Source organism: Protopterus annectens, chromosome 4.part0 (genome assembly GCF_019279795.1).
Source record: "Protopterus annectens isolate FY-2018-M chromosome 4.part0, PAN1.0, whole genome shotgun sequence".
Classification (NCBI taxonomy): Eukaryota; Metazoa; Chordata; order Ceratodontiformes; family Protopteridae; genus Protopterus; species Protopterus annectens.
The window spans coordinates 289,806,894-289,829,893 of record NC_056733.1 but is presented as its reverse complement, the minus strand read 5'-3'; the positions used below and the strand labels follow the sequence as shown (position 1 = coordinate 289,829,893).

At 38.9% G+C, this 23,000-nt stretch overlaps 1 protein-coding gene across 1 annotated transcript in view; it reads right to left on the bottom strand.

Annotated features, from left to right (window-relative positions):
* SLC8B1 (solute carrier family 8 member B1) overlaps positions 1-23,000 on the bottom strand; it is a 1,008,250-nt gene that overhangs the window by 107,380 nt on the left and 877,870 nt on the right. Inside the window, exons 14-15 of the mRNA XM_044068272.1 lie at positions 10,045-10,125; positions 9,050-9,114 (exon numbers count right to left, since the gene is read on the bottom strand). Of these exons, the coding sequence (XP_043924207.1) occupies positions 9,050-9,114; positions 10,045-10,125 (146 nt within the window). The remainder of the gene's footprint in view (positions 1-9,049; positions 9,115-10,044; positions 10,126-23,000) is intronic.

The window sequence follows — 23,000 nt, the reverse complement described above, 5'->3', positions numbered from 1 at the left end:
TCATCAGGTTTGGTTCTTTTTTTTTGGCCTGTTCTAATGTACCCTCCTTGGGTGTTGGATCCCTTTCTAGATCTTATCTGTTACCAAACGGTCTGGACCTGTCCAAGCTCCAAACACTCAAGTTAACCATAGCGGGTCTCCAATTCCCCTGATGGCTGGAAATCCCAAGCTTTCAGGCAGTGTGGTGTGTGTGTGTGTTATGTATGTATGTAAATATATATATATACATATATCTTGTCCTCCCCCCAAAAGATGTCTACACGGAAGGTGTATGGCAGCAAGTGGAAGCATTTTGTTATTTGAGGTAATTCTTGAGGTTTTGATAATTTTTCAGTCCCTTTGAAGATGGTTCTTGACTTTATCGTGGATTTATTTAACTCAGGTTCCAGTTATACTACAATTAAAGTGGAACATTCAGCTAGTTCCAATTTCCACATTGGTAGGGATAATGTGCCTCTAGCTGCTATGAAGACTTCAAAAGCCTTCCTTAAGGATACTTTTTTGCTGTGCCTTCCTGTTTGGGATCCTGTTCCTCTGTGGGATTTGTCCTTCTTGTTGCAGGTGCTTGCGGTTCCTCCTTTTGAATCCTCTGCTGCCATTGATTTGAAGCTTTTATCTAGGTGTCCCTCAGCATGGACCCTTTTTTTCATCCCAAGGTAGCTTCGGAGAATAATTTCAATCAAGCCATTCACCTTCCTGTATTTTTCCCCTGTTTCCCCAACAAAGATAAAAAATCGTTACATTACCTTGATGTGTATAAGACAATTAAGATTCTATTTAGACAGGACAAAATCATTCAGGAAGTCTAACGAGTTGTTTCTTCTTCAAAGTCTCGACTTGGAAAACCTGTGGCTAAAGTTACACTATCCAAGTGACTGTCAGATTGCATTGCTTTTGCATACTGTCGAAAGGAAACTCCTTGCATCACAAACCAAAAGGACATTCTAAAAAAGCTGTGGCCACTTCCATGGCTTTTTTCTCTAGAGATTCTTTGTATGATATGTCTGCAGCTGCTACTTGGGTAGGTCCTCACACTTTTGTGACCCACTACAAGGTGAACATTCAGTCAAGGTCTAGGGCCTTCTTTGGTTTCACTGTACTGTGTTATATCCTTCCACAGAACCTCCAGTGGGTGTTACATGGTTGGGAACTCTGTCCCTCAAGCTGAATCCAAACAGAAAAGACAAAATCGGTCATGAAAGTTATATACTCCCCCACCTCCTGCCCCCACCTGTGTTTGTGGCAAGTCTTTTATCATAAGATGACCAAGTCAGGGAGGTTATTTGCCTTTTTTGTTGGGGTCCTTGGTGTCTTTCCTTTTAGAATGGGGTCTTGTAAATTTAGGCAGAGGGGCAAACTCAATCTGAGGTATTCTTAACTGAGGGAGGTATTATGGGTAGAGGAGTTGCAGCTTGGTGAGCTGAAGTATTTGGGATATGGCTGGTCTCAGGACAGGTCAGATCTGATAACACCCAGGTTGAACTAGATGAAGAAAGACAACATGAATCTATCATTATGGTGAGTACATAACTTTCATTTTTATTTGTACAACACTCCTCTTAGTAATGGTTTCTCTATTCTGTATCAGGATAAGGTAGACATACTTGTGATAATCTGGTAATTCTGCAGTTTTAAGATGACATATTCCAACACTTTACCCTTTCATACAGTCCAAAGCATCCACATCATTCAATTTTGATAAGATAAAGCCTTACTATAAAAGCAGGAGTCAAAAAACTCACTCATTTCACCTGGTTATTTTGATGTTGATTATACAGCCATTCAAATGTGTGAATAAAACTATAAAGGTCACCCCCCTCTTACTTTATTTTAGCTATACTTGTTTACTGGGGCAGTTTAGTGATCAAAAGTGACCAATTTCAGACACAGTCGGTGAAAACAGTTCACGGATTATCCAAAAAATGTAGAATGTTACTAGGATAAGTACAGAAATTAAGACAAATCAACACGTTAGAATTTAATATAAGAGAGGCTAAAGATTGCATGAAACTACTAAGGTTCAATAAAAAAAGAATCGCATTTACATTATGTATAAAATAAATTCAGAAGTTACAAGAGTAAAGATACAATCAAACATTTTAATTATATACAACATAATTTGCAAGTCAGCAGAAAGGTAGAATGGAGGATTAAAGCAAGGTCAGAGAGAAGAAAAAGTAAAAGTAAAAGGGATTAGGTGACATGGCCATTGGAGAAGCAGTTGCACTGGGCTTGTTTATTGGAGTAGATTTTTGTGTTCCCTTCCAAATTTCAGGTAGTCAGTACATTATTGTAGGTGTAATGGAAGACACTGCCAAAATGAGTCAGCAACAGATTCACTACAGTGGAGGTAAGTTCTGGGAGTTGCTACCATATGGACTGTTTGTCAATAATACCTTAGGTTATACAGAGAGTTTTTTGTGAAGTTTAATAAGGTGTAAATGCTTCAAGGTTTAGTAATTTAAAGGGTAAAGATCCTAACAGAAGATCAACATGTTTCTTAATGGGGAGACATTTTGCCTTGTTAAGGGTTAGACAGTGCAGAGTTAGTGATAAAGTGATAGATTTAGTTGGACACCATTTTTGTAGGGAAGTAGTGTTCTTTGAGGTGCAAGTAATGATAGAGAGGCCATATTCAGGTTGACAGAGAGAAGAACCCCTTTTACTATGGCAGATTTTGTGGGTAACAAGAGGAAAGGTGATTTTTTTAGGTTTACCTTCATATCATTGATCACACATGATTGACTGGCCACTTAATCGAACTGTTTCCGCGAAAACCAAAGTGCGAAAATTGTAAAATGTCGAATTTCAACATTTCCGGCCATGCCACACCAGTGCTACCATGGGTCAAAAAGGGGCGAGGTTTTGCCATTCGGTTATGTGGAATTCGACGTTGGAGACATTCGCACTTCAGTATTCGCGGAAGCCATTTCGCCCATATCGGGATCGCTAATATGAAGGTAAACTGATTTTTTTTTTTTTTTTGCACGGGAAATGAGACACGATTTTAGTTCTAATATACTTTATACTGAGAAAAAAAAAGTTGGTACTGATCTTGGTATCAAAACTGTCTCTCTCTCTCTCTCTCTCATTACTCATGTTATTTTCCCTTTTTCTTATTCTTCTTCCTTTCTGTGCACTTGAAGCTGATTATTTCTCTTAGCTGCATCAGTCTCCAAGCATTACATCTGCAGATCCAGTCTCTAATTCTAAATGGGTTCTGAGACAATCCAAGATGGAATGAGTTGGGATGTTGCACGCTGGCTTCTCCAGTTTTAGTTGACTGCATTCCAGCTGTATAAAAGGCTGGCAACAAGCTCTCCATGGACAAACCAGAGTATACAATTCCTTTGGTTTAGTATTACTTAGCTGTGATTGGCATTTTTCCAGACTCCACAGAGCTCACTTCAGCATGTTTCGCAAACACTGCAACATAAAAATGAAATAATTTTGCAAGACATGCTGCTGCATGTCCACCTTGTGACTGTAAAGGTAATCAGAAGTTTGAGTGACCAAAACTGTGTTACAGGCTACACAAGTCCAATTTTTAATGTTTAATCCCACACTCCTTCCATCGATATTTGTGCACAATGGAACCAGCATTAAAACCATCTGAAATCCACCATTGCCACCAGTCACCATACAAAGGGCAACTGGCCTTAAGGGTATACAGTAAATGTTTACTGCTGCCTTCAATGTCCAAGCCCTGTCACGCCCAAATGAACTTTACATTGTGCATCTACACATTAAAATTAGAACTAATACTAGGACTTTCCTAACCTCAGAGTCCAGTGCAATCTTATCAGGAATAACAGAAATTTGATCAGAATTATTTTGTGCACACGCAGTCAATATTTTCCAGACAATTTGTGGGGTAGATGGTAACTTCCCAGCACAAACAGCTTCCTTCTCAAGCTATGATGCATGCTGCTAGCAGCCAAACTACATCTGCAAACCAAGGACACAGATTACTTTACGGCTTTAAAATAAGTCAACCTTTGAATATCTGAATGGTAGCAATAGCTTTAGCTAGTGTCAATATGAAGGGCAGACACCCTCAGACAGTATCACTAAAATATATAAAACGTCATATAAAGATATAAGAGTTCCATTCAGGATTAAACCAAGTGGGTAGTCTCTTTAACTCAAAACATATACGAATCAAATTGTCAATTCAGACCAAAGTAAAGTAATAGCAAATACTAGATGCAGAACTAGTATGTAAAAAAGTCTATTCAGACCAATGTAAAATAAAATAAAAATAGAATTTATTGTGCACGGTTAGCGCTTTCGCTAAGTAGCTTTTTCAAACCATCAAAAAATGCAGTTTCATCATACATAGTTATATAGTTTACAAACTAATTAAAATAATTAATTATCAATTAAGAATAATCCTTACTAAAAACATTTAAAGATATATGAACACATATACAACTCATTCTATGCATTTTTTCAACACAAATAGAACACTTTGTATTTAAATACAGTTAATGCAAGAACGATTATCACTAACAGTATGTGAAGTCTAAAATCTTAATATGAAAAACTAAATATTATATACCTACTTAAAATTACTTACATTTTATTTTTGAATTCCTACCTATCAATGCAGGCTTCAAGGGGATTTTTTCATTCAAACCAGGGAATATATGAGCCTGTAATTTGATAATCCAACTGGTTTCTTTACATTATGTTACATTTCTAATATTCCCTCCCCTTTCATTGGGTACATTGATATCTATAACCATGAATTTGAAAGTGTGTTCTATTCCCTTCTGTAAAACATGTTTAGATAATGCATTCACCTCTGATTTGATTCTAATTTGATAAATGTGTTCTCTAATTCTGTTTCTAAATTTCCTATCTGTTTTTCCAACGTAAAATGCATTGCATTTTACACAAGTAGCAAGGTAAACTAAATGTTCTGTATTACATGTAGCTTTCACCTTAAAATGAAAAATCTGTGCACTGTTAAGATGTATAAACATGCTTGTACTAACAATATAAGGACAAAAGTTACATTTGTTACAGGGTGCCGTAACATAATTTTTACATGATGCATTTTCTTGCATGGAACGAGAGAAACACAACATTCTATTTAAATTCTTTCTATTTTTGAAAATATACCTAGGTTGTTCTCCTATTATATTCCTGATTTCTGGGCTAATAGTCAGTATGTCCCAGTGTTTATAAATAACATTTTTAATTAAATGTACATCTTGAGTGTAATATAAACTAACTTTTAATTGGTCTCTAAAAATCTTACTAGTATCATTACTGGTCTCCTTATATAAAGTTGTACCTTTATCAGAAAAAATAGGACAGGCTTTTTCCATTCGGGCTTCTTGTGTGAAGGAAAAACCTTCCTGGGTTTCTTCCTTTCTATAACTCCTTACTTTTAACCTTTCTTCCAAATTTACCAGTTCTGCCTCGAAATCATCTTGTAATGGGTTTAGCCTCGAAGCTCTAATGGCTTGTCCTTTTACAATGTTGGTAAATATGTGTCCTGGATGCATGCTGCTCCTATGCAGTAAATAATTTTTGTAGCACTCCTTTCTAAACACTCCTGTATTTAACTTTCCATTTACCAAACGTTGTATGGACACATCTAAAAAAGATATACTATCTGTAGACTCACACATGGTAAATTTTAAAAAAGGTGCAAGTATGTTGACCTCTTTTTCAAATAAATATAATTCTTCTAAGGTGCCTAAATAAATCCAACGTGAATAACTTCTCCTCTTCCCAAGAAGCCATTACTAAGTTGGCGCAGCTATTGGCACAAGAAGTGCCCATAGCTACGCCTTCTTTTTGCAAATACAATTGTCCATTAAACAATAAGATATTATTTTCTAATATCATTTTCAAAAAGAGACATAAAAGTTCTAACTTATTAATCAAAATGTCAGAATGTCTAACCAGATACTTATAGATACTGTCTACTCCTGTGTCATTTGGAATATTAGTGAATAATGACTGGGCATCCACAGTAACCATTATATATGGGAGAGTATCAGGTAACAACTTGGTCCCTTCATATAAATCAATAAGAAACTGTTTCGAGTCTCTCAAAATGTAATCATTTGAGTTCACTATAGGTCTCAAAGTCAACTTTGTTTTACCAAAAGTAAGAAGAGTACTTCCCAGAATGTTAAAGCCCTTGTTACTGAAATAAACAAACAACTCAGGAGCTTAACAAAATCCACTACTAAAGCCAAGTCTGAGGCTAAAATGGCTACCCAAACCAAAGCCATAGCCAATCACAAGGCACATTTTTTACTTATATTTGTTACCTCAAAAGCACTTCAGCAATGTGCTGAGCTGATCAAGAATGATGTTACCTACACTGAGGATGAAGATAAAGTGAACCTACTAGCTGCTAAATTTAGCTCTAGCTTTACACTTCCTTCCCCTATCTATTCCTCAAAATATACCTTAAACTGGCTTGCCTCCAACTATCACAAAAGACCAAATCCTAAAAGTGCTACCAAAAACTAAAAATACTGCATCACTGCATCAATGGGTCCTGACAATATCTCTGGATGCATCTTAAATAGCACCAAGTCTGACTAAGCCACACCCCTAACAACACTGTTGAGTCTCAGCCTCCATACAGGTTTCGTACCAAGCAAATGGAGAATAGCTACAGTCACTCCCCCTGCTCAAGGAAGGACTAGGGTTGCCACCTTTTCAAATAGCCAAAGTGGGACATTTGGGGTACAAACATCAGATTTTACAGGCCGACACATACCCACGGTCAGTATAAAGATTAGAACTTACCTTTGTTGCCGAAATAAAAGCTTATTCTTGTAGCATTTTAGTTGCTTATTCTGTTTCTTATAACATTTAGGTATTTTAGATACAGAATAACTGTTTTATGCAACTATTACATAAAATATAGGAAATCATTTTCTCCTAAAATCTCAGGACATTTGCCATTTTTACAATTTTTTGTCTGGATGCAACTGCCCAAAGAGGGACTGTCCCTCGCAAAGTGGGACAGGTGGTAACCCTAGGAAGGACCTACCACAGACCCAAGCAATCACAGACTGACCAGCCTCATAGGCAAAGCCATGGAAAGACCTATCACTGAATTAATCAATTAGGACATAAGGAACCTCCATACACTGAACACATCTCAGTCTGCATTCGTTAAGGGCAGGTCATGCTTGCTCAACCTGCTGGATTTTTTTTTAAAAGGTAACCAAAGCAATGAATGAAGGCAAACTAGTACACACCACATGCCTAGACATGACCAAAGCTTTGGCACAACCCCCCCCCCCCACTCAGGCATAATAGAAAATCTAAATAACATGGGAATAAACCCCTGTCACCTGCTGGATTGACAACTGGTTCACAGACAGGATGCAGATAATCAAAATAGGGGAAGTTGCCTACACAAATAGACCAGTAACCAGTGGAGTACCCCATGGTTCTGTGCTGGGATCTTTCCTATTTGGCATCTACTTTTTGAAGTAAAAGCAAATACAAAGGGGCACTAGCTGACTAACTGAATCCCCAAATGACCTAGCCATCCTGCAGGAAAGTTTACCCAAATTAACTAGTTCCAAAATCATGGACAGAAACTAAATGCCAAAAATGCATTACTGTATCATTTGGGAAGTCATCCACCCCAGGGAAACTACCATATTGACAATATGCCCCTAAGAGCTGACCCGGTTGTTTGGGATTTGGGAACCGCCGACCCAGTTGTTCGGGATTTGGGAACCTGTGTGGACAGTTTCCTAACTTAGTTTCCTAACTTTTGAACAACATGTGTCTATTGTTTTAAGAAAGTCCTTCTATATTGCACAGCTTATAAACAAAGGGGTTGTGTCTAGATCTAGGGATGTTATTGTCCCCCTTGACTCATTAGGCTAGTCACTGAATACAATTCCTCCTTTGGCACATATCTCTCCAGACACATGCAACAACTAGAACAACCTCAGAGATACCTTACTAAAAGGATACAAGTCCTAAGCAAAATGTCCTACATGGACCGACTCAAAGCTCTGTCACTATACTTGGTATCCTTCAGACTGCTAAAAGGTGACCTATGTCTGGCATACAAGGCATCCTCCGACCCATAACTGATGGATTTACTGCACATCAACAAGTCAAATGACATCAGAAACACTCAGTCCAAGAATCTAAACACTCTTCTGCAACATCAACAGAAATTTTGGCAAGACAGGTATAGCTCGCAGAGGACACTGCTGCTGTTGAACAGACTTCACAGTCACATAAAATAAGGTTCATCCCTCCCTGTCCATATTCAAGCTCAACTTAGTTCCATGGATGGGAAACAGAAAATTTACCTCAGGACTGCCCTTGTACTACTAATGGACAGAAGTGGGTCATAAATGGTTTATCCTATGCATGGGTCCCCTCAAAATGTCTATGGCATGATCCCAGTTATTCTCATTAAGGGTAATATATAATTATCGACCATGGGATGGATAAGGCCAAATCCATACCCAAATAGGATACGTTACTTCAAGCACAAAAAAGGAAATTGGCTTGGCTTAAAACGGTCCACAAAGGCAGCTAGCCTAGTACTTAGCTATGAACCTATTTGCTAACCAAAGTTTTACTGTTGTATGAAATAATCCTAATGTAACAAATTACAAAACATTGAGAAACAGTAATGCTTTTAAATTTAAATTGGGCTATACCAAACCTGGTTTAATTAAAATAACATCTGTGGTTTGTCTCTGTATTTGAACTGTCAAACACAGCTGATGAATTATGTCGCTCCCTACAACATGATGACTAATTATACATATGTTCCTTCTAGTTTCCTGAAAACAGAACATGTCCATTTCAAACCAACTTTTCCCTACTGACTTTTTATGTTACTTAAAGAATACTGCAAATATTTTTTTCCAAAATGTACATTTATATCAAGAGTTAGTTTCTTACATTTTCACTAAGCATACTAGCTGCCCTGCTGAGGCCACTAACAACATATGAGGTCACTCCAGTGGTGGTACCTAGCAGAACAGGTACAGATGCATTTTGTACAGAATATCCATAGTAGACTACTTACCTCAATCACAGTATGACCCAAGGACATCTGGCATATCAGCCCTAATCCAATCCCAAACAGCATGTCTGTAATGGAGTTAAGGGATATGATGACCAAGAAATCTGACTGCAAGACTGGCTACAGAGGCAGATCTATTTTGCTCTAGAAATATATAACTGTGAGTAAATTACAGCATTTGCTGCTAGTCAGTTACCACAGAGTAAATAGGTTCAAATGCAACATTCACAATCCTGTGTCTTTTATATATACTGTACATGCAAAAAGAAAAATCCTTGGTATCCCTCGACGTCTCAAAAAAAAACAGTATTCTTCCTGTACTGGGTCAAAAATAAACCAAGAAGAAACTTTGCAGTGTGGAGGGTGTGATATTCACTTACTGAATTATGTTAAGCATCTAAGTTCATTAATAAAAAAATCGGACTGTAAAATGCGTGCTACAAAGTAATAAAATAGAAAATAGTAGGTTGTCCAGAGGTGTGTTAAAAATGGTAGGTAGTACACAGTTGAGTTAAAATGGCATATCCTTTAACTCAGGTGTGGACTACCTACCATTTTTAACTCAGCTGTGGACCACTTACTATTTTCTATTTTATTATTTTCTAGCACGTATTTTACAGTTAGACTTTTATTAATGAACTAGGTGCCCAACATAATTCAGGAAGTGAACATCACACCCTCCACACTGTGAAGTTTCTTTCTTTTTTTTTTTTTTTTTTTAATATATACATAAAAACCCTTCAATATACCTGATTGGTGAAATCATGTTAATCCTCTATTACAAAGGCAACTAAAATCTATTACCAAAGTAATATTAATGATTACCAATTGTTGTGTGTTTCTAACATGCAGTATGCTGTGCTGCAGTAGCTCACAATGTGTTCTTGAGTTATAAAACCCAGGATTAAAGAAACAGCATACGTAACTAGTTCCTTATACATCCTCAACGACAACTGAGCATCCAATTTGTGCAGATGAAGAAAGCATGTAAAGGATACTGAAGATAATTCCTCCAAAACAGGCGGAAATGGCCATACGAGGGTAGCCTTGTCTTGACAGAGTGATGTCAGAAAAACAATCTGAAGGGAAAAAATAAATCTGATTAGCAAATTATACATATTTAAGACAGAAGGGATTATTTAAACATGAAAGAGCTGCACCAGTGTCAATCAGCAGTGGTCAACAGCGTACAATAGCCTCCTTGTGGGTTACTACTCGGTTGGGCTATGCAGGTTCCCCCGAGGTAGAATGGGTCCTTGAACCCAAGCTCTCCTCAATGTTCTGGTCATGTCAACAGTGTTACCAGGATGTTTAACTCCTCCAGGCTGGGATCACCAGCCTCTCCATACTGGCACCAACTGGGCTGACACAGGAGGCGAGTAAGTCTGAGAATCATCACGGATGCTTACAGGGGCAGGCTTGAATGGGCTAGCCCTACCTACCCTACAGTGGCTGGACATGCACGGATGCATGGCATTAGGCACATCCCCACATTTGGCCCTGGGCAGCAACACCTCCCTCACTGTCCATACAGCTGTCATGATCGGCCCCACTCTCCACCAACTCTACAAGGTCTGGCCAACCTTCCACAAGCAGGCAAAGCCATGTCCCTTCTTTCAACTTCCATATCAACTTCAGCAGCTGCCTAAGCTACTAATCAAATTCAAGACACCAGAGTCATAAATAGTGCTTCATTTATTTATACCAATGGAAATGATGGTTGACAGCTTTAATAATAGAGAAAGGATGTAAAATAAATGACTGCAGCTTACGTTGCACATAGAAAAGGGCACTGCTTCTGTCTGCACTGTAAATGTCCTCTGACAAATAGATATATCCATTTAAAGTGCAATAAAATAAAGCTGCAATCAGCTTAATAAGCACAGAAATTCTTAGTACATGGGCTGAAGGTACAAGTATCGAAAACAGGAAAGGCAATAACAACGTAAGCTTTGAGTACGGGTAGGGTAGTCAGACACTGCTGATTGAACCCATGCAAATGGAGCAAAGTGAAATACACTAAAAACAGTAATCTGAACAGAAGTTTATGAAACAGCAAATGAGAGCATATTTCAAGATATAAGCACCCAATGCAGAAATGGGCAGTAAAGGCATGGTAGTAGTAATGTCTAAGCCAAATTTAAAAACACACATCAGAAAAAGGATTAATTAAACTTCAAGGAATACAACCCAAACACAACAAATGGAACCCACAGTACATACCAGAGTAACACAGGAAATATCAGCAGATGGCAGGGAGTCTGAATTTAAAAAGAGTGAAACAGGCTACTGATATGACACATAAGTCAGAATGTGGAACTTAACAGAGAATGCAGAAATGGAATCGGAGCAGAAATTAGGGAGGGGAAGCAACTGAAATAACACAAACAGCTCTGCAGTACAGAGTAATGATGTGTGTGCAGGACAAAGAAATAAGACTGTGAGCAGAAACTGAAACAATAAAGCATATTAACAGTGCAAAGTTCAGCAGAACTAGAGTAAAATTTTGAGACTGATGTCCAATTACACAGGGCCCACATCCAAAAAACAGGAGTCAGAACAAGAGGAATGTCGGCTCAAAGAATTATTGAAGTAACAGGACTGAGTGACTGAGGCAGAAGAAGAAATAAATAACGGATTGACTAACATAAGGGAAAAAAGTAAGGAGACTTTGGAGGGAAGAACAATGGATTGAGAACAAACATTTCAAAATGTACACATGCTCAAAGCTTCCTCTTCAATTAAAGGGGCAATGTACTTGGGAGAAACAGTTTTCACCCTAAGCTGCAATGACCTCACAATTCAATGTATTAAAACAAGTGGGTGCAAAGGGTAATATTTCCCGCATGGAAAACTTGCCTCCCACAGGTATTTGGCTACATATGCCAGCATAACTGGAAAATGACGACAAAAGTAAATACATCCGTTACCGAAGTCTGAAGTATTAAATGTTTGGAAAGAGATGCATACAGTACCTTCCAGCTGTCTTATTCTATTCCATGCCTTTGCAGTCCTACCTTGCTGATGTGCTACTGCTCTATGCAGAACACAGCATCAATAATCAAAGCATTTTGTCACTGTTGTGAAACTGAAAAGTAACGCTCAGCTAGCTACAAAGCACCAGCTGATTTTCTGATCACTGCGTGCTAATTTTATAACATAGAAAACAACCAGGTCTGAGAATGAAGCACCTTAAAGAACTGATACTGTATAACTTGTAATCCAACAGTGAGGTGAAAACACAGCTGAACCGGAGCACAAAACAACTTTAACAAAACAAATAATGGGACAAGTAGTAAGTGCTATCACATCTGTTCAAGACACTTCATCAGACATAAACACACTGAAAGGAGTAGTTTAAATACATCAAAAGCCTTCCAATTGATCCATTAATTAACCAATCATCAAGAATAATACATGGGATAGATACAAACACTTCAAACTAAACTGCTTTAGTATATTCTTTCAAGACAAGTATAACACCTCCTATTAAAATAACTGTCTAAAACTGTTATCTTAATGTAATATATAGTTTTATATATATATATATATATATATATATATATATATATATATATATATATGGATCTAGGACTTTTGATCGAAAGATCAAAAGTCCAGATCCATTATCCCCGAACATACTTTACCGAAAGCGCTTTTCACCGAAAAAGCGCTTACGGTAAAGTATGATTAAAAAAAAACATTAAGCCTACTTCTATGCAGGGGGGGAGGCAAGCCCCCCTGCACCCCCCATGTGGGGGACTGTGCCACTCCCACCCCCTACTTTAATATTCTCACACCGAGGTCGCACTACAATGGGGAAAAAGGAATTTTCCCTTATCCGCACGACCGGCACAACGAGCATACTTCTCCAAAAGTGCTGCTTCGGTGAACAGCACTTTTGGTGAAATATACTCGGTGATTTCTGCTTTGGTGGAAAGTGCATTTGGGGATCTGTACGGATCCCATATATATATATATATATATATATATATATATATATATATATATATATATATTTCAAAATAAAAACATATGTAACATTGTCGTATCAGCATAACCCATAAAACATTTTAAAACAACCTATCAACGTAAATATGGCAAGAGCTATTCATAAGCAATTTAAAAGCAATTCGGAACCATCACAATTAAGAACACAGAGACAAAATACTAAATAAAAACCAAAGAGCAAACATATAATCAACTGTCCTATAATAATACAAAAATATATTTGTTTTAACATGTTTTATGGATTATGCTAATACGACAATGTTACACATGTTTTTATTTTGTTTGGCTTGCTGCATGGGTGACACATAGAGGGAAGCATTATGTGTAGCACCTGCAGAGTGCAAGCCTGCAGAGCATGCACTGCCAAGTGTCGAAGCTAAGCATACAGGCAGATGCATGCATGACACTCATGGCCAGCAGCCCTACTGAAGCTGTATTGAACCACTGCATGGATCTGGAGCTTATGGGGGAAGGAGGGGAGTTCACTTTCATCTCTTTGGGGGGGACAAAAGGGCTGATTAGACCCTACAATGAGGGACTGAATGGGGCAAAGAACTTACACGCAGTCTACAAGTGCATGGCTCTCAATTTCCAAAGAAGGAATGAATGGATTGATTGGGTGAAGGAGGGAAGACACTGCACAAGACCCGATGACAAAAAAAAAAAAAAAAAAAAAAAAATGAGTTTGAGATGGAACTAGATCCCATACATGGAATCAATGACCAGCGGACTAGGTTACAACTGCTCAAATACAATTGGTTATAATAACATTTCATCAATGTTCTTAACAGAGGAGTAGGTGATGTTGGATTGGTGTTTTTGCAAGATCTCCGTGCAGAGGTTTTGAGAAGGTTCATCTTTTTCCATTACTGTTTGACTACTGTGCTAGTAGTAAGTTTAGGGGGTATGCCTCATGGGAATTTCTCAGGGCTTGCCTCCTTGCAGCTATGGTTACTGTGATCTGTGTAGCAGCTTTTAGAAACAGTATGGTAGAGATCTTTTTTATTTTTAGCTATTCCATCTTGTTCACTCATAAGGGAAGTGGTGGAATCACCATATTATTACATTTATGGCTATCAAATACATAAGCTCACTCCAAAATATTTAAAGTCCCATTGGGCATTTTAAAATTTCCACAATGCAATTGATTAGGCTGCCCAAATAATGTATTTTTCCCATGAAACTTCTTCCTGAAACCCACTTTCACAATAACCCCTTGTTCAAAACTGATGCACTCTGCAGATACCCTGCAAGTGAGGCTGGGGAACCAAAGACCTGCCATTTCCTTTCATGTTCCAGTTAATCTTTGCCTACCCATATGAAGTCGGCCAGAACCACTGTTCTTAGCACTTTTTTAAACACCTTTATTAAATTATCATTTAAGACATATGCACACATGCATTAATAGAAAAGAACACATACCATATTAACATTTTTTCCATTTACAAACATTATACTTTACATGTTTTCATTACATAAATTGTTCCAATTTGCTCCTTTTCTTTAAAATCCCTCTTCCATCTGTTATCTCTTTTACAACATTTCAGTACTTCAAATACAGTGGTTTTAGATTTAGATTTTCTAGAAATTGCTTTTTTTGGCAGCCCCCAGCACAGCCATTTGCACCTCCAATATTTCTGATTTAGTACTCTGTAGGGATTTTTGAAAATCAGCAAATTCGTCACACTACCAAAACGCATGCTTCCAGTTCTCTCTTCTTCCCCATCAAACCTCTAACATTTGCTATGTAACAGAATAAAAACTCTAACATCTGTGCAGGGTATAAAAATACCTAAGTAAACACTTCCAAGCAAAAATCCTAAACCTTCTGGACTTTGCTGCACACTTGGGAGACATACATTTGTCCTCTCATTGTTCTCTTGTAAATTGCTTTTGTAGTCTCCCTTCCTAATCTTTTCTGCCCTCCTCTGATTGATTCTTATGGTTATCATGCAATATTTTATATGCCCTACTAATTATCTCCTTTTAAACACCTTATGTCCTAGATTTCACTAAAAACTCTACCACAGTACGTCTTTCACTTAGGACTCCCCTATACCTTTTTATTTGCCTATAATCTGATATCAATCCCTGGCAGGGAAAGCAATTTCTAACCTGCAGTCCAAACTTCGTTTCGACTTAATTACCCATTACCTTTCCCTCTCTAGTTACTGGCTTCCAATACCTTGATTCCCTTGGTATCCCTACTTGCAGTCATCCCTACTGGCAAAATCTCCCTTCTCCATTCCCATATTGGCTTCGTTCTTGGAATACTTTCTGTAACATTATAGATTTAATATTCTGTATGATTATTGTTATTTTCCTTAAGAATTTTTTGTGTCTTTCGGCTTTTCCCGGTTTATTTTCCTTAAGAATCCGCATCCAAAATCCCACACTCTTCTTTTTTTTTTAAACTCCCCTGCTTTACCATCATCTCTTTCCACTTGGAATTATAACCTTCTACTTGTGTTATGTACACAAGCCTTAACTGTGTAGCTATAAAATATCCATTCAAATCACGTAATCCTAAAAACCTAATTCTACTGGCAGGATCAACTTATCTCACTTAATGTTTGTCTTTTTCCTTCTCAGATACATTCCTTCAACTCTATTCATTTTTGCCCAAAACCTCTCCTCTGGTTGAAAAAAATATACCTGACCTGTATATAAAACTAAAGGGACTAAAAACATTTTCACTGCTTACATCTTACTATCCATATCCATAAAGAACAGCTTCCAGTTTCTCAGGTTTTTGTATTATCTTTTTAATATCTTCCTACATATCCTTAACTGCCATAACAGAAGCCTTTTTAATCCATACTACTAAATACTTTATCTTATATCCCCATAAATATGGGATTGCTGAACCAATTTGTGAGTTAGTACATAATTTATGGATTTTACGTCTTGAAAAGACTTGAAACTGTCTCAAAATGTTCCACAACACCAATATGTCCTTTTCTGGATTTATCAGGTACAAAATAATGTTGTGAGCATACAGAGCCTACTTTTCTTTATTACCGTATGAATTATATCCTTGAATTTCTGAGTCCCTTATTTCTTTCTTTCTTTTTTTTTTTGCCAGTAGCTCTAAATATAAAGCAAAAAACACAGGGGAAAGAAAATACCCCTACCCGGTTCTCCTGTTCAAACACAATAATCAGAGAGTACCCTCCCACTTTAATTATTGCCTCCAGTCCTACATATATCTACCTACTTCATCTTATTATTGTATGATGGAATGCAAATGCTTTCATTGCCCTACTCAGAATCCCAGCTTACTCTACTGGAATGCTTTCTCTGTGTAAAGACCCACCAACAGCAGCAGTATTTTCCTACATTCTGCTTCCCCCTAGATCATCATTATTCTACTAATGATGCCAGCTATTTGCTTTCCCTCCAGAAAACCACACTGATCCAAATTTATCAATTCTGGTAACATCTTTTGCTATTCTTTTAACTTGTATAGTAACTACAGAGGGATTAAATTGATCAGTCACAGCATGAAGTTATGGGAAAGAGTAGTGGAAGCTAGATTAAGAAGGGATGTGATGATTAGTGATCAGCAGTATGGTTTCATGCCAGGAAAGAACACTACAGATGCAATGTTTGCTCAGAGTATTGATGGAGAAGTACAGAGAAGGTCAGAAAGAGTTGCACTTTGTCTTTGTGGACTTAGAGAAAGCTTATGACAGAGTGCCTAGAGAGGATTTGTGGTACTGTATGAGGAAATTGCGAGTGTCAGAGAAGTATGCAAGAGTGGTACAGGATATGTACGAGGGTAGTGTGACAGTGGTGAGGTCTGCAGTGGGGGTGTCAGATGTGTTTAAGGTGGAGGTGGGATTACATCAAGGATCAGCTCTGAGCCCTTTCTTATTTGCAATGGTGATGGACAGGTTGACAGATGAGATCAGACAGGCGTCCCCGTGGACTATGATGTTTGCAGATGACATTGTGATCTGTAGTGAGGGTACGGAACAGGTGGAGGAGACCCTGGAGAGGTGGAGATATGCTCTAGAGAGAAGAGGAATGAAGGTCAGCAGGACTAAGACTGTGTGTGAATGAGAGGGAGGACAGAGGAATGGTGAGGATGCAGGGAGTGGAGGTGGTGAAGGTGGATAAGTTTAAATACTTGGGATCAACAGTTCAGAATAATGGTGAGTGTGGAAGAGAGGTGAAGAAGAGAGTACAGCCAGGAACGAGTTGGTGAAGAAGAGTGTCAGGAGTGATTTGTGACAGACAAGTACCAGTAAGAATGAAAGGGAAGATCTACAAGAGGGTAGTGAGACCAGCTATGTTATATAGGTTGGAGACAGGGGCACTGACAAAAAGGCAGGAGTCAGAGCTGGACGTGGCAGAGTTAAAGATGTTAAGATTTGCACTGGGTGTGACGAGGGTGGGCAGGATTAGGAATAAGTATATTAGAGGGTCAGCCCAAGTTGGAAGGTTTGGAGACAAAGCCAGAGAGGCAAGATTACGCTGGTTTGGACATGTGCTGAGGAGGGATGCAAAGTATATTGGGATAAAGATGCTAAGGATGAAGCTGCCAGGTAACAGGAAAAGAGGAAGGCCTAAGATAAGGTTTATGGATGTGGTGAGAGAAGACATGCAGGTGGCTGGTGTGACACAGCAAGATGCAGAGGACAGGAAGAAAAGGAAACAGATGATCTGCTGTGGCAACCCCTAACAAGAGCAGCCGAAAGAAGAAGAAGAAGACATTGTTTAAAACTGAAATGGTTCTATATGAAGTGGGTCTGATAGGTCTTTACCCTTTTTGGGCAATACAGCTACCAAAGCTTTCTTCAAAGTTGCTGGTGCTTCTCCTCCTTTTAAAATACTATTAAACAAAATCTTTCAATTTTTTCACTTTCTTCATCCACAGGAGCACCATCTGTTCCTGGAGATTCCGTACAGATTAATTATACTTCACCATTTTTACCTCCTCTTCTCCATTCTTAACTATTAGATAAAAGGAAATGCTTGTGCAATTTCTGCTAACCTAGGATATTAAAATCAGGATGGCTACAGTAAAACAGTCTGACAGCATTTTTTGGAGACTCTGGCACCTACCTCAGTTGCAGAAAGGATTTGCTGTTGTAGGTAATTTTTTTTTTTTACCTTAGTCTGTTAGTCTTCCATTCCCCTTTGCTTGGGCTCACTCTGCTCCACTACCCTACCCTCAATTCCCACCCACTCCCATCTCATACATTTCTTTTAAGCAAGCCAATCCCCTATTCTCAATTATCCATTCACATCCCAGCTATCTCTCCACTCCTCTATCTCAATTAATCAGTCTCATCCCAGCTAACTCTCCACTCCTCTTACCAACAAAATTACCCCACCCACTAAAATCCAACCTATTTAACTACAAATACTCTTCATCTGCTCTGCTTAAATACCATTGCCTAACCTCACCTAGCATATATAACAAACACTCCCTCCTGTCATAATTCCATCATACCTTATTCCAAACTACAAAATTTAGTATATACCCCTTACTCAAGTAATTTACAAAATCTCACATAGGACAAGAAGTTAACCTTACACTGCACAATTATCCTAACTCTAACTTTTGTAGCTCAGCTAACCTCCTACCATACTGATCTCAACATTACATCACTATCCCATTCTTCCCCATTTACCAACCCCTCTCTATCAAAACCCACCATACTCATTATATCCCCAACAATCTTTAATTGCTCTCACATTGATCTAGCCACATTTAACTTACTTTCTCAGCTGTCTTACACACATATTCCTTCAATATGACAAATTTATATCTAAACACCTAAAACTTATATATATTCCTCACAACATCCCAGCTTATTTTTAGTGGTGGCATACACCCAGACCCTGGTCCTGTAAGCAACCCTACTACTCCCACCACCCAACAACAGAATATACTAAACTTCCCCAGGAAAGAAACTGATCTGCTTATAATAAATCTAAATATAAGAAGCATCCTGAATAAAATACAAAAACTACATGTCACCCTTTCACTATATTTTCCGGATGTAGTTCTTACACTGAGACCTGGCGTAAACCAGAAATTAGTGACAATGAAATACTCCCCCCCCCCCAAGGTAGAACATATATAGGCAAGACAGAAAATCCAAAAGAGGTGGAGGCATTGCTGTACTATTCAAAAATAACCTTACTCTTGAAATCATTGACCAGAGCCCTCCAGCTTTCAATAATGCAGAGATACTGTTCTCCAGAATAAAAATCAGATCAAAGAAAAACTTAAATGTAATTGGATCATAATACCCCCCCCCCCCCGTAATATTATCAATACACTAGAATACGTCCTACAGTGGACAGCAAAAACACTTCCCTAGGAGACTATCATACTGGGTGACTTCAATATTGATCGGCCCTCCTGTAACTCACTGCACCCTACTAACCATATTAACTTGCATGGTGTAACTCAAACAATCCAAAATACCATTAGGATAGACAAAGCATCAAAAATTAGTCCATCCTTGACTGGATCCTAACTAACAGACCTGTTCTATCACAGTAGACTCCCAGACTCTCTCAGTGACCACTTCCCAATATTTGTTCTCCAACATCAGGTAAATGCAATAAAAACTTTCTCTTTCCAACAAATTCGATATACTAAAAACTTCAAATCTCAAGATTGTGTCCACCCTCAAACTCTGTAACTGGAATCCACTGAAACTCCTCCTCCTAGACAGTGCAGTAGAATATTTCCACACTACCTTCCTAAACATCCTAAATAACAAGGCCCCCAAAAGAACAGTAAGAATTAAGTTCAACTATGCCCCTGGGCTTAACAAAGGAACAAGATCACTTCTAAAAGAGATAAAGCCTGGGAAACATAGATCCATAATAAAACAGGAACAAATCAACAGAAATACCTTGAACTAAAAAATAAATCTAAAAAACAAATCAGACTTGACAAAAAAATCACTATACTGATATACAATCTAAGCACAAAAAGAACCCACAAAAATTCTGGTCTGAAAATAAGAAAATTCTGCAAACAAGCCAAACTAGTACACCCTACCCATCCACCATTAACCCCACTGACAATATTGGCACCCAGTTTAACAAATATTTCACTGAATCCTTAACTTCCCTCACTACCAATAAATCTCTCTTCCTTAGCTCATAAAAACCACTTCTCCCTACAATCAGTCCCAAAAAGCACCGTTTATAAATACCTTTATAAACTTAAACCCACAACCCATGCAGCAGACAAACTGCCTGCTGAATACCTCAAAATCGCAGCCGAAGCCACATCATATCCAGTCTCTTTACTAATCAGTCGCTCCATCTCTGAACAACATATCTCTGATCTCTGGAAAATATCACACATAATACTATTACACAAAGGCAGAACTCAACTGAACTATCAAATTACTGGCCCACTGCTATCCTATCACCTTTACCAAAAATTCTCAAAAAATGCATACATACACAAATCCTAAACCGTCTGTGCTTGTTCGTCTCTAATACATAAAACAAGAAGGCTTGGCATTTTGTTAAGATGGTTTAATACATGCAAACACATCAAGGATGGATAGCAGCATCATTAAATACGAAGAAACTAGCAAAAGTACAGTTGTGTACACTTACCATAAATGTAGATGTTCGAGTGTCTTCACTGTTGCAGTCATGACTGTAGGGTTCTCCCCTGCCGGCAGGCAGTCCTCGGTCGGCCAGAATCCCAAAGTCTGGGTCCGGCGTCGGCTGCTCAGCCATGCTCCCTGACGTCAGAGCGCCAGGAGTACAAAGCTGACAGCCGACACCATGTTCTCCAGTTTTTCTTGCCCCAGATGTCAGGTGTTCCAAAATGAGTAAGATCCCATACCCTTTGCAAATACACCTCAGAAGAAGGGTGAAGAAGGGAACCACACAAAGGAAAAAATAAGAGGGGACAGGAAGGAGGGTAACCCAGACTGCAACAGTGAAGACACTCGAACATCTACATTTATGGTAAGTGTACACAACTGTACTACGTTCATCGTGTTTCACTGTTGCAGTCATGACTGTAGGGTTGAATCCCAAAGCAGAATAAAAGGGAGGTGGTCATAAAGTAGAGGGGGCGGCTAAAAGGCCCTGCAAGACTGCAGAAGCAAAGCCTGCCCTAGACTTGGAGTAGAGAGGTAGATTGTAGTGCTTGGAAAAAGTATGCACTGAACTCCAAGTTGCAGCTTCCAAATGTCTTTGGTAGGAACTCCCCTGAGGAAGGCAGCTGAAGTGGCAGCAACTCTGGTAGAGTGAGTCCTTATACTCCCAGGGATTTGCTTTCCATGGTGTGAATAGCAAAATCTGATTCCATGAGCAATCCATTTAGAAATGGTCTGTTTTGAAATGGCTTTACCTTGGGAACTTGAAGCATAAGAAACAAACAATTGCTCTGATTTCTGTCCAGGTAAAAACCTAGTTGTCTGTGTACATCCAAGGAATGCAAGATCCTTTCCCCTTTATTTTGACGAGTGGGGAAAAAGTTGGTAAGTGAATAGTTTGATTTAAAGCCACTTTGGAAACCACCTTAGGCATGAAAGTAGGATTAGTCCTTAAAGACACCCTGTCTTGATGAAAAATAATATAAGGTTCTACAGCCATAAGAGCTTGCAACTCTGAAACCCTCCTGGCGGAGGTCAGAGCTAACAGGATGGCTGTCTTCCAAGATAAAAACTTGATGTCAGATGAGGCAGCGGGCTCAAAAGGAGGTAAGGTGAGCTTTTCCAAAACATAGTTGAGATCCCAAGCAGGAATGGGAGGAGATCTAGGGGGCCTTAAGATCTTAGCTCCTCTGAGAAACTGTCTCATGAGCTGGTGGGAAAAGATTGGAGGGTCTGTATTATAATGAGCAGAAATAGCAGAGGCATGTATTTTTATGGAAGAGAAAGAGAGACCCTTATGTAAGAGGTCTGTCAGGTAAAGTAAAATCAGAGGAATGTTAGGAATAAGAGATCTGAATCCCGAGCCTGCATCCAGGAGCAAAATCTTTTCCATTTTCCTGCATAAGATTTTCTAGTGCTAGGACGTCTGGCTTCTAAAATGACATCCATAACCTGCTTGGGTAGGAGAGAATGAATCATAGACCCTGGATTAACCATGCCGCCAGGCTGAGAGTTTTGACATGGGAGTGCAGAACCTGACCCTGGTGTTGGGACAGAAGGTTCGGAGTCTGTGGTAAAACCCAAGGGGGCTCCAGACAAAGGCTTTTCAGTGTTTGGTACCAAAACTGTCGAGGCCAATTTGGGGCCAGCAAGATTACCATCTTGGGCTTGCCCTGTTTGATCTTTAATAACACCCGTGGAAGAAGAGGTAGAGGTGGGAAGGCATACCCAGAGAGGTTTCTCCAACTGAATGATAGTGCATCCACTTTCCAAGCTAGTTCATGGAATGTCCTGGTGAAAAAAATCTGTAGTTGATGATTGAGGTGGGATGCAAAGAGGTCTATGTGAGGACATCCCCAGACTGCTGTAATCATCTTGAATATTTCGGTGTCCAGCATCCATTCGTGTGGATCCGACAGGTTCCTGCTCAAACTGTCTGCTAGGAAGTTTTGCTTCCCTGGTAGAAACTGAGCTTGAAGGTCCAGTTTGCAAGCTAGAGCTGTGTTCCACAGATTCATGGCTAGTCTGCAAAGGGGATAGGAATGAGATCCCCCTTGCTTGTTTATGTACCACATAACTGTGGTATTTTCTGTTCGTATCAGTAGTTGTCCTGGATGTAGAAGATTCCTGAAGGCCAATAGAGCCTTCTGAACGGCTAACATTTCTTTTAAATTGATATGCAGGAGCTTCTGATCCTTTGTCCAAAGGCCCTGCAGACAGTTGCCCTGAAAATGGGCTCCCCATGCATAATCTGAGGCGTCCGTGGTTAGTATCTGAGTGGCTGGAGGCAGACTGAAGGGTTTTCCTTTGTTTAGAGTACATGCCTTGGACCACCAAAGGAATTCCTT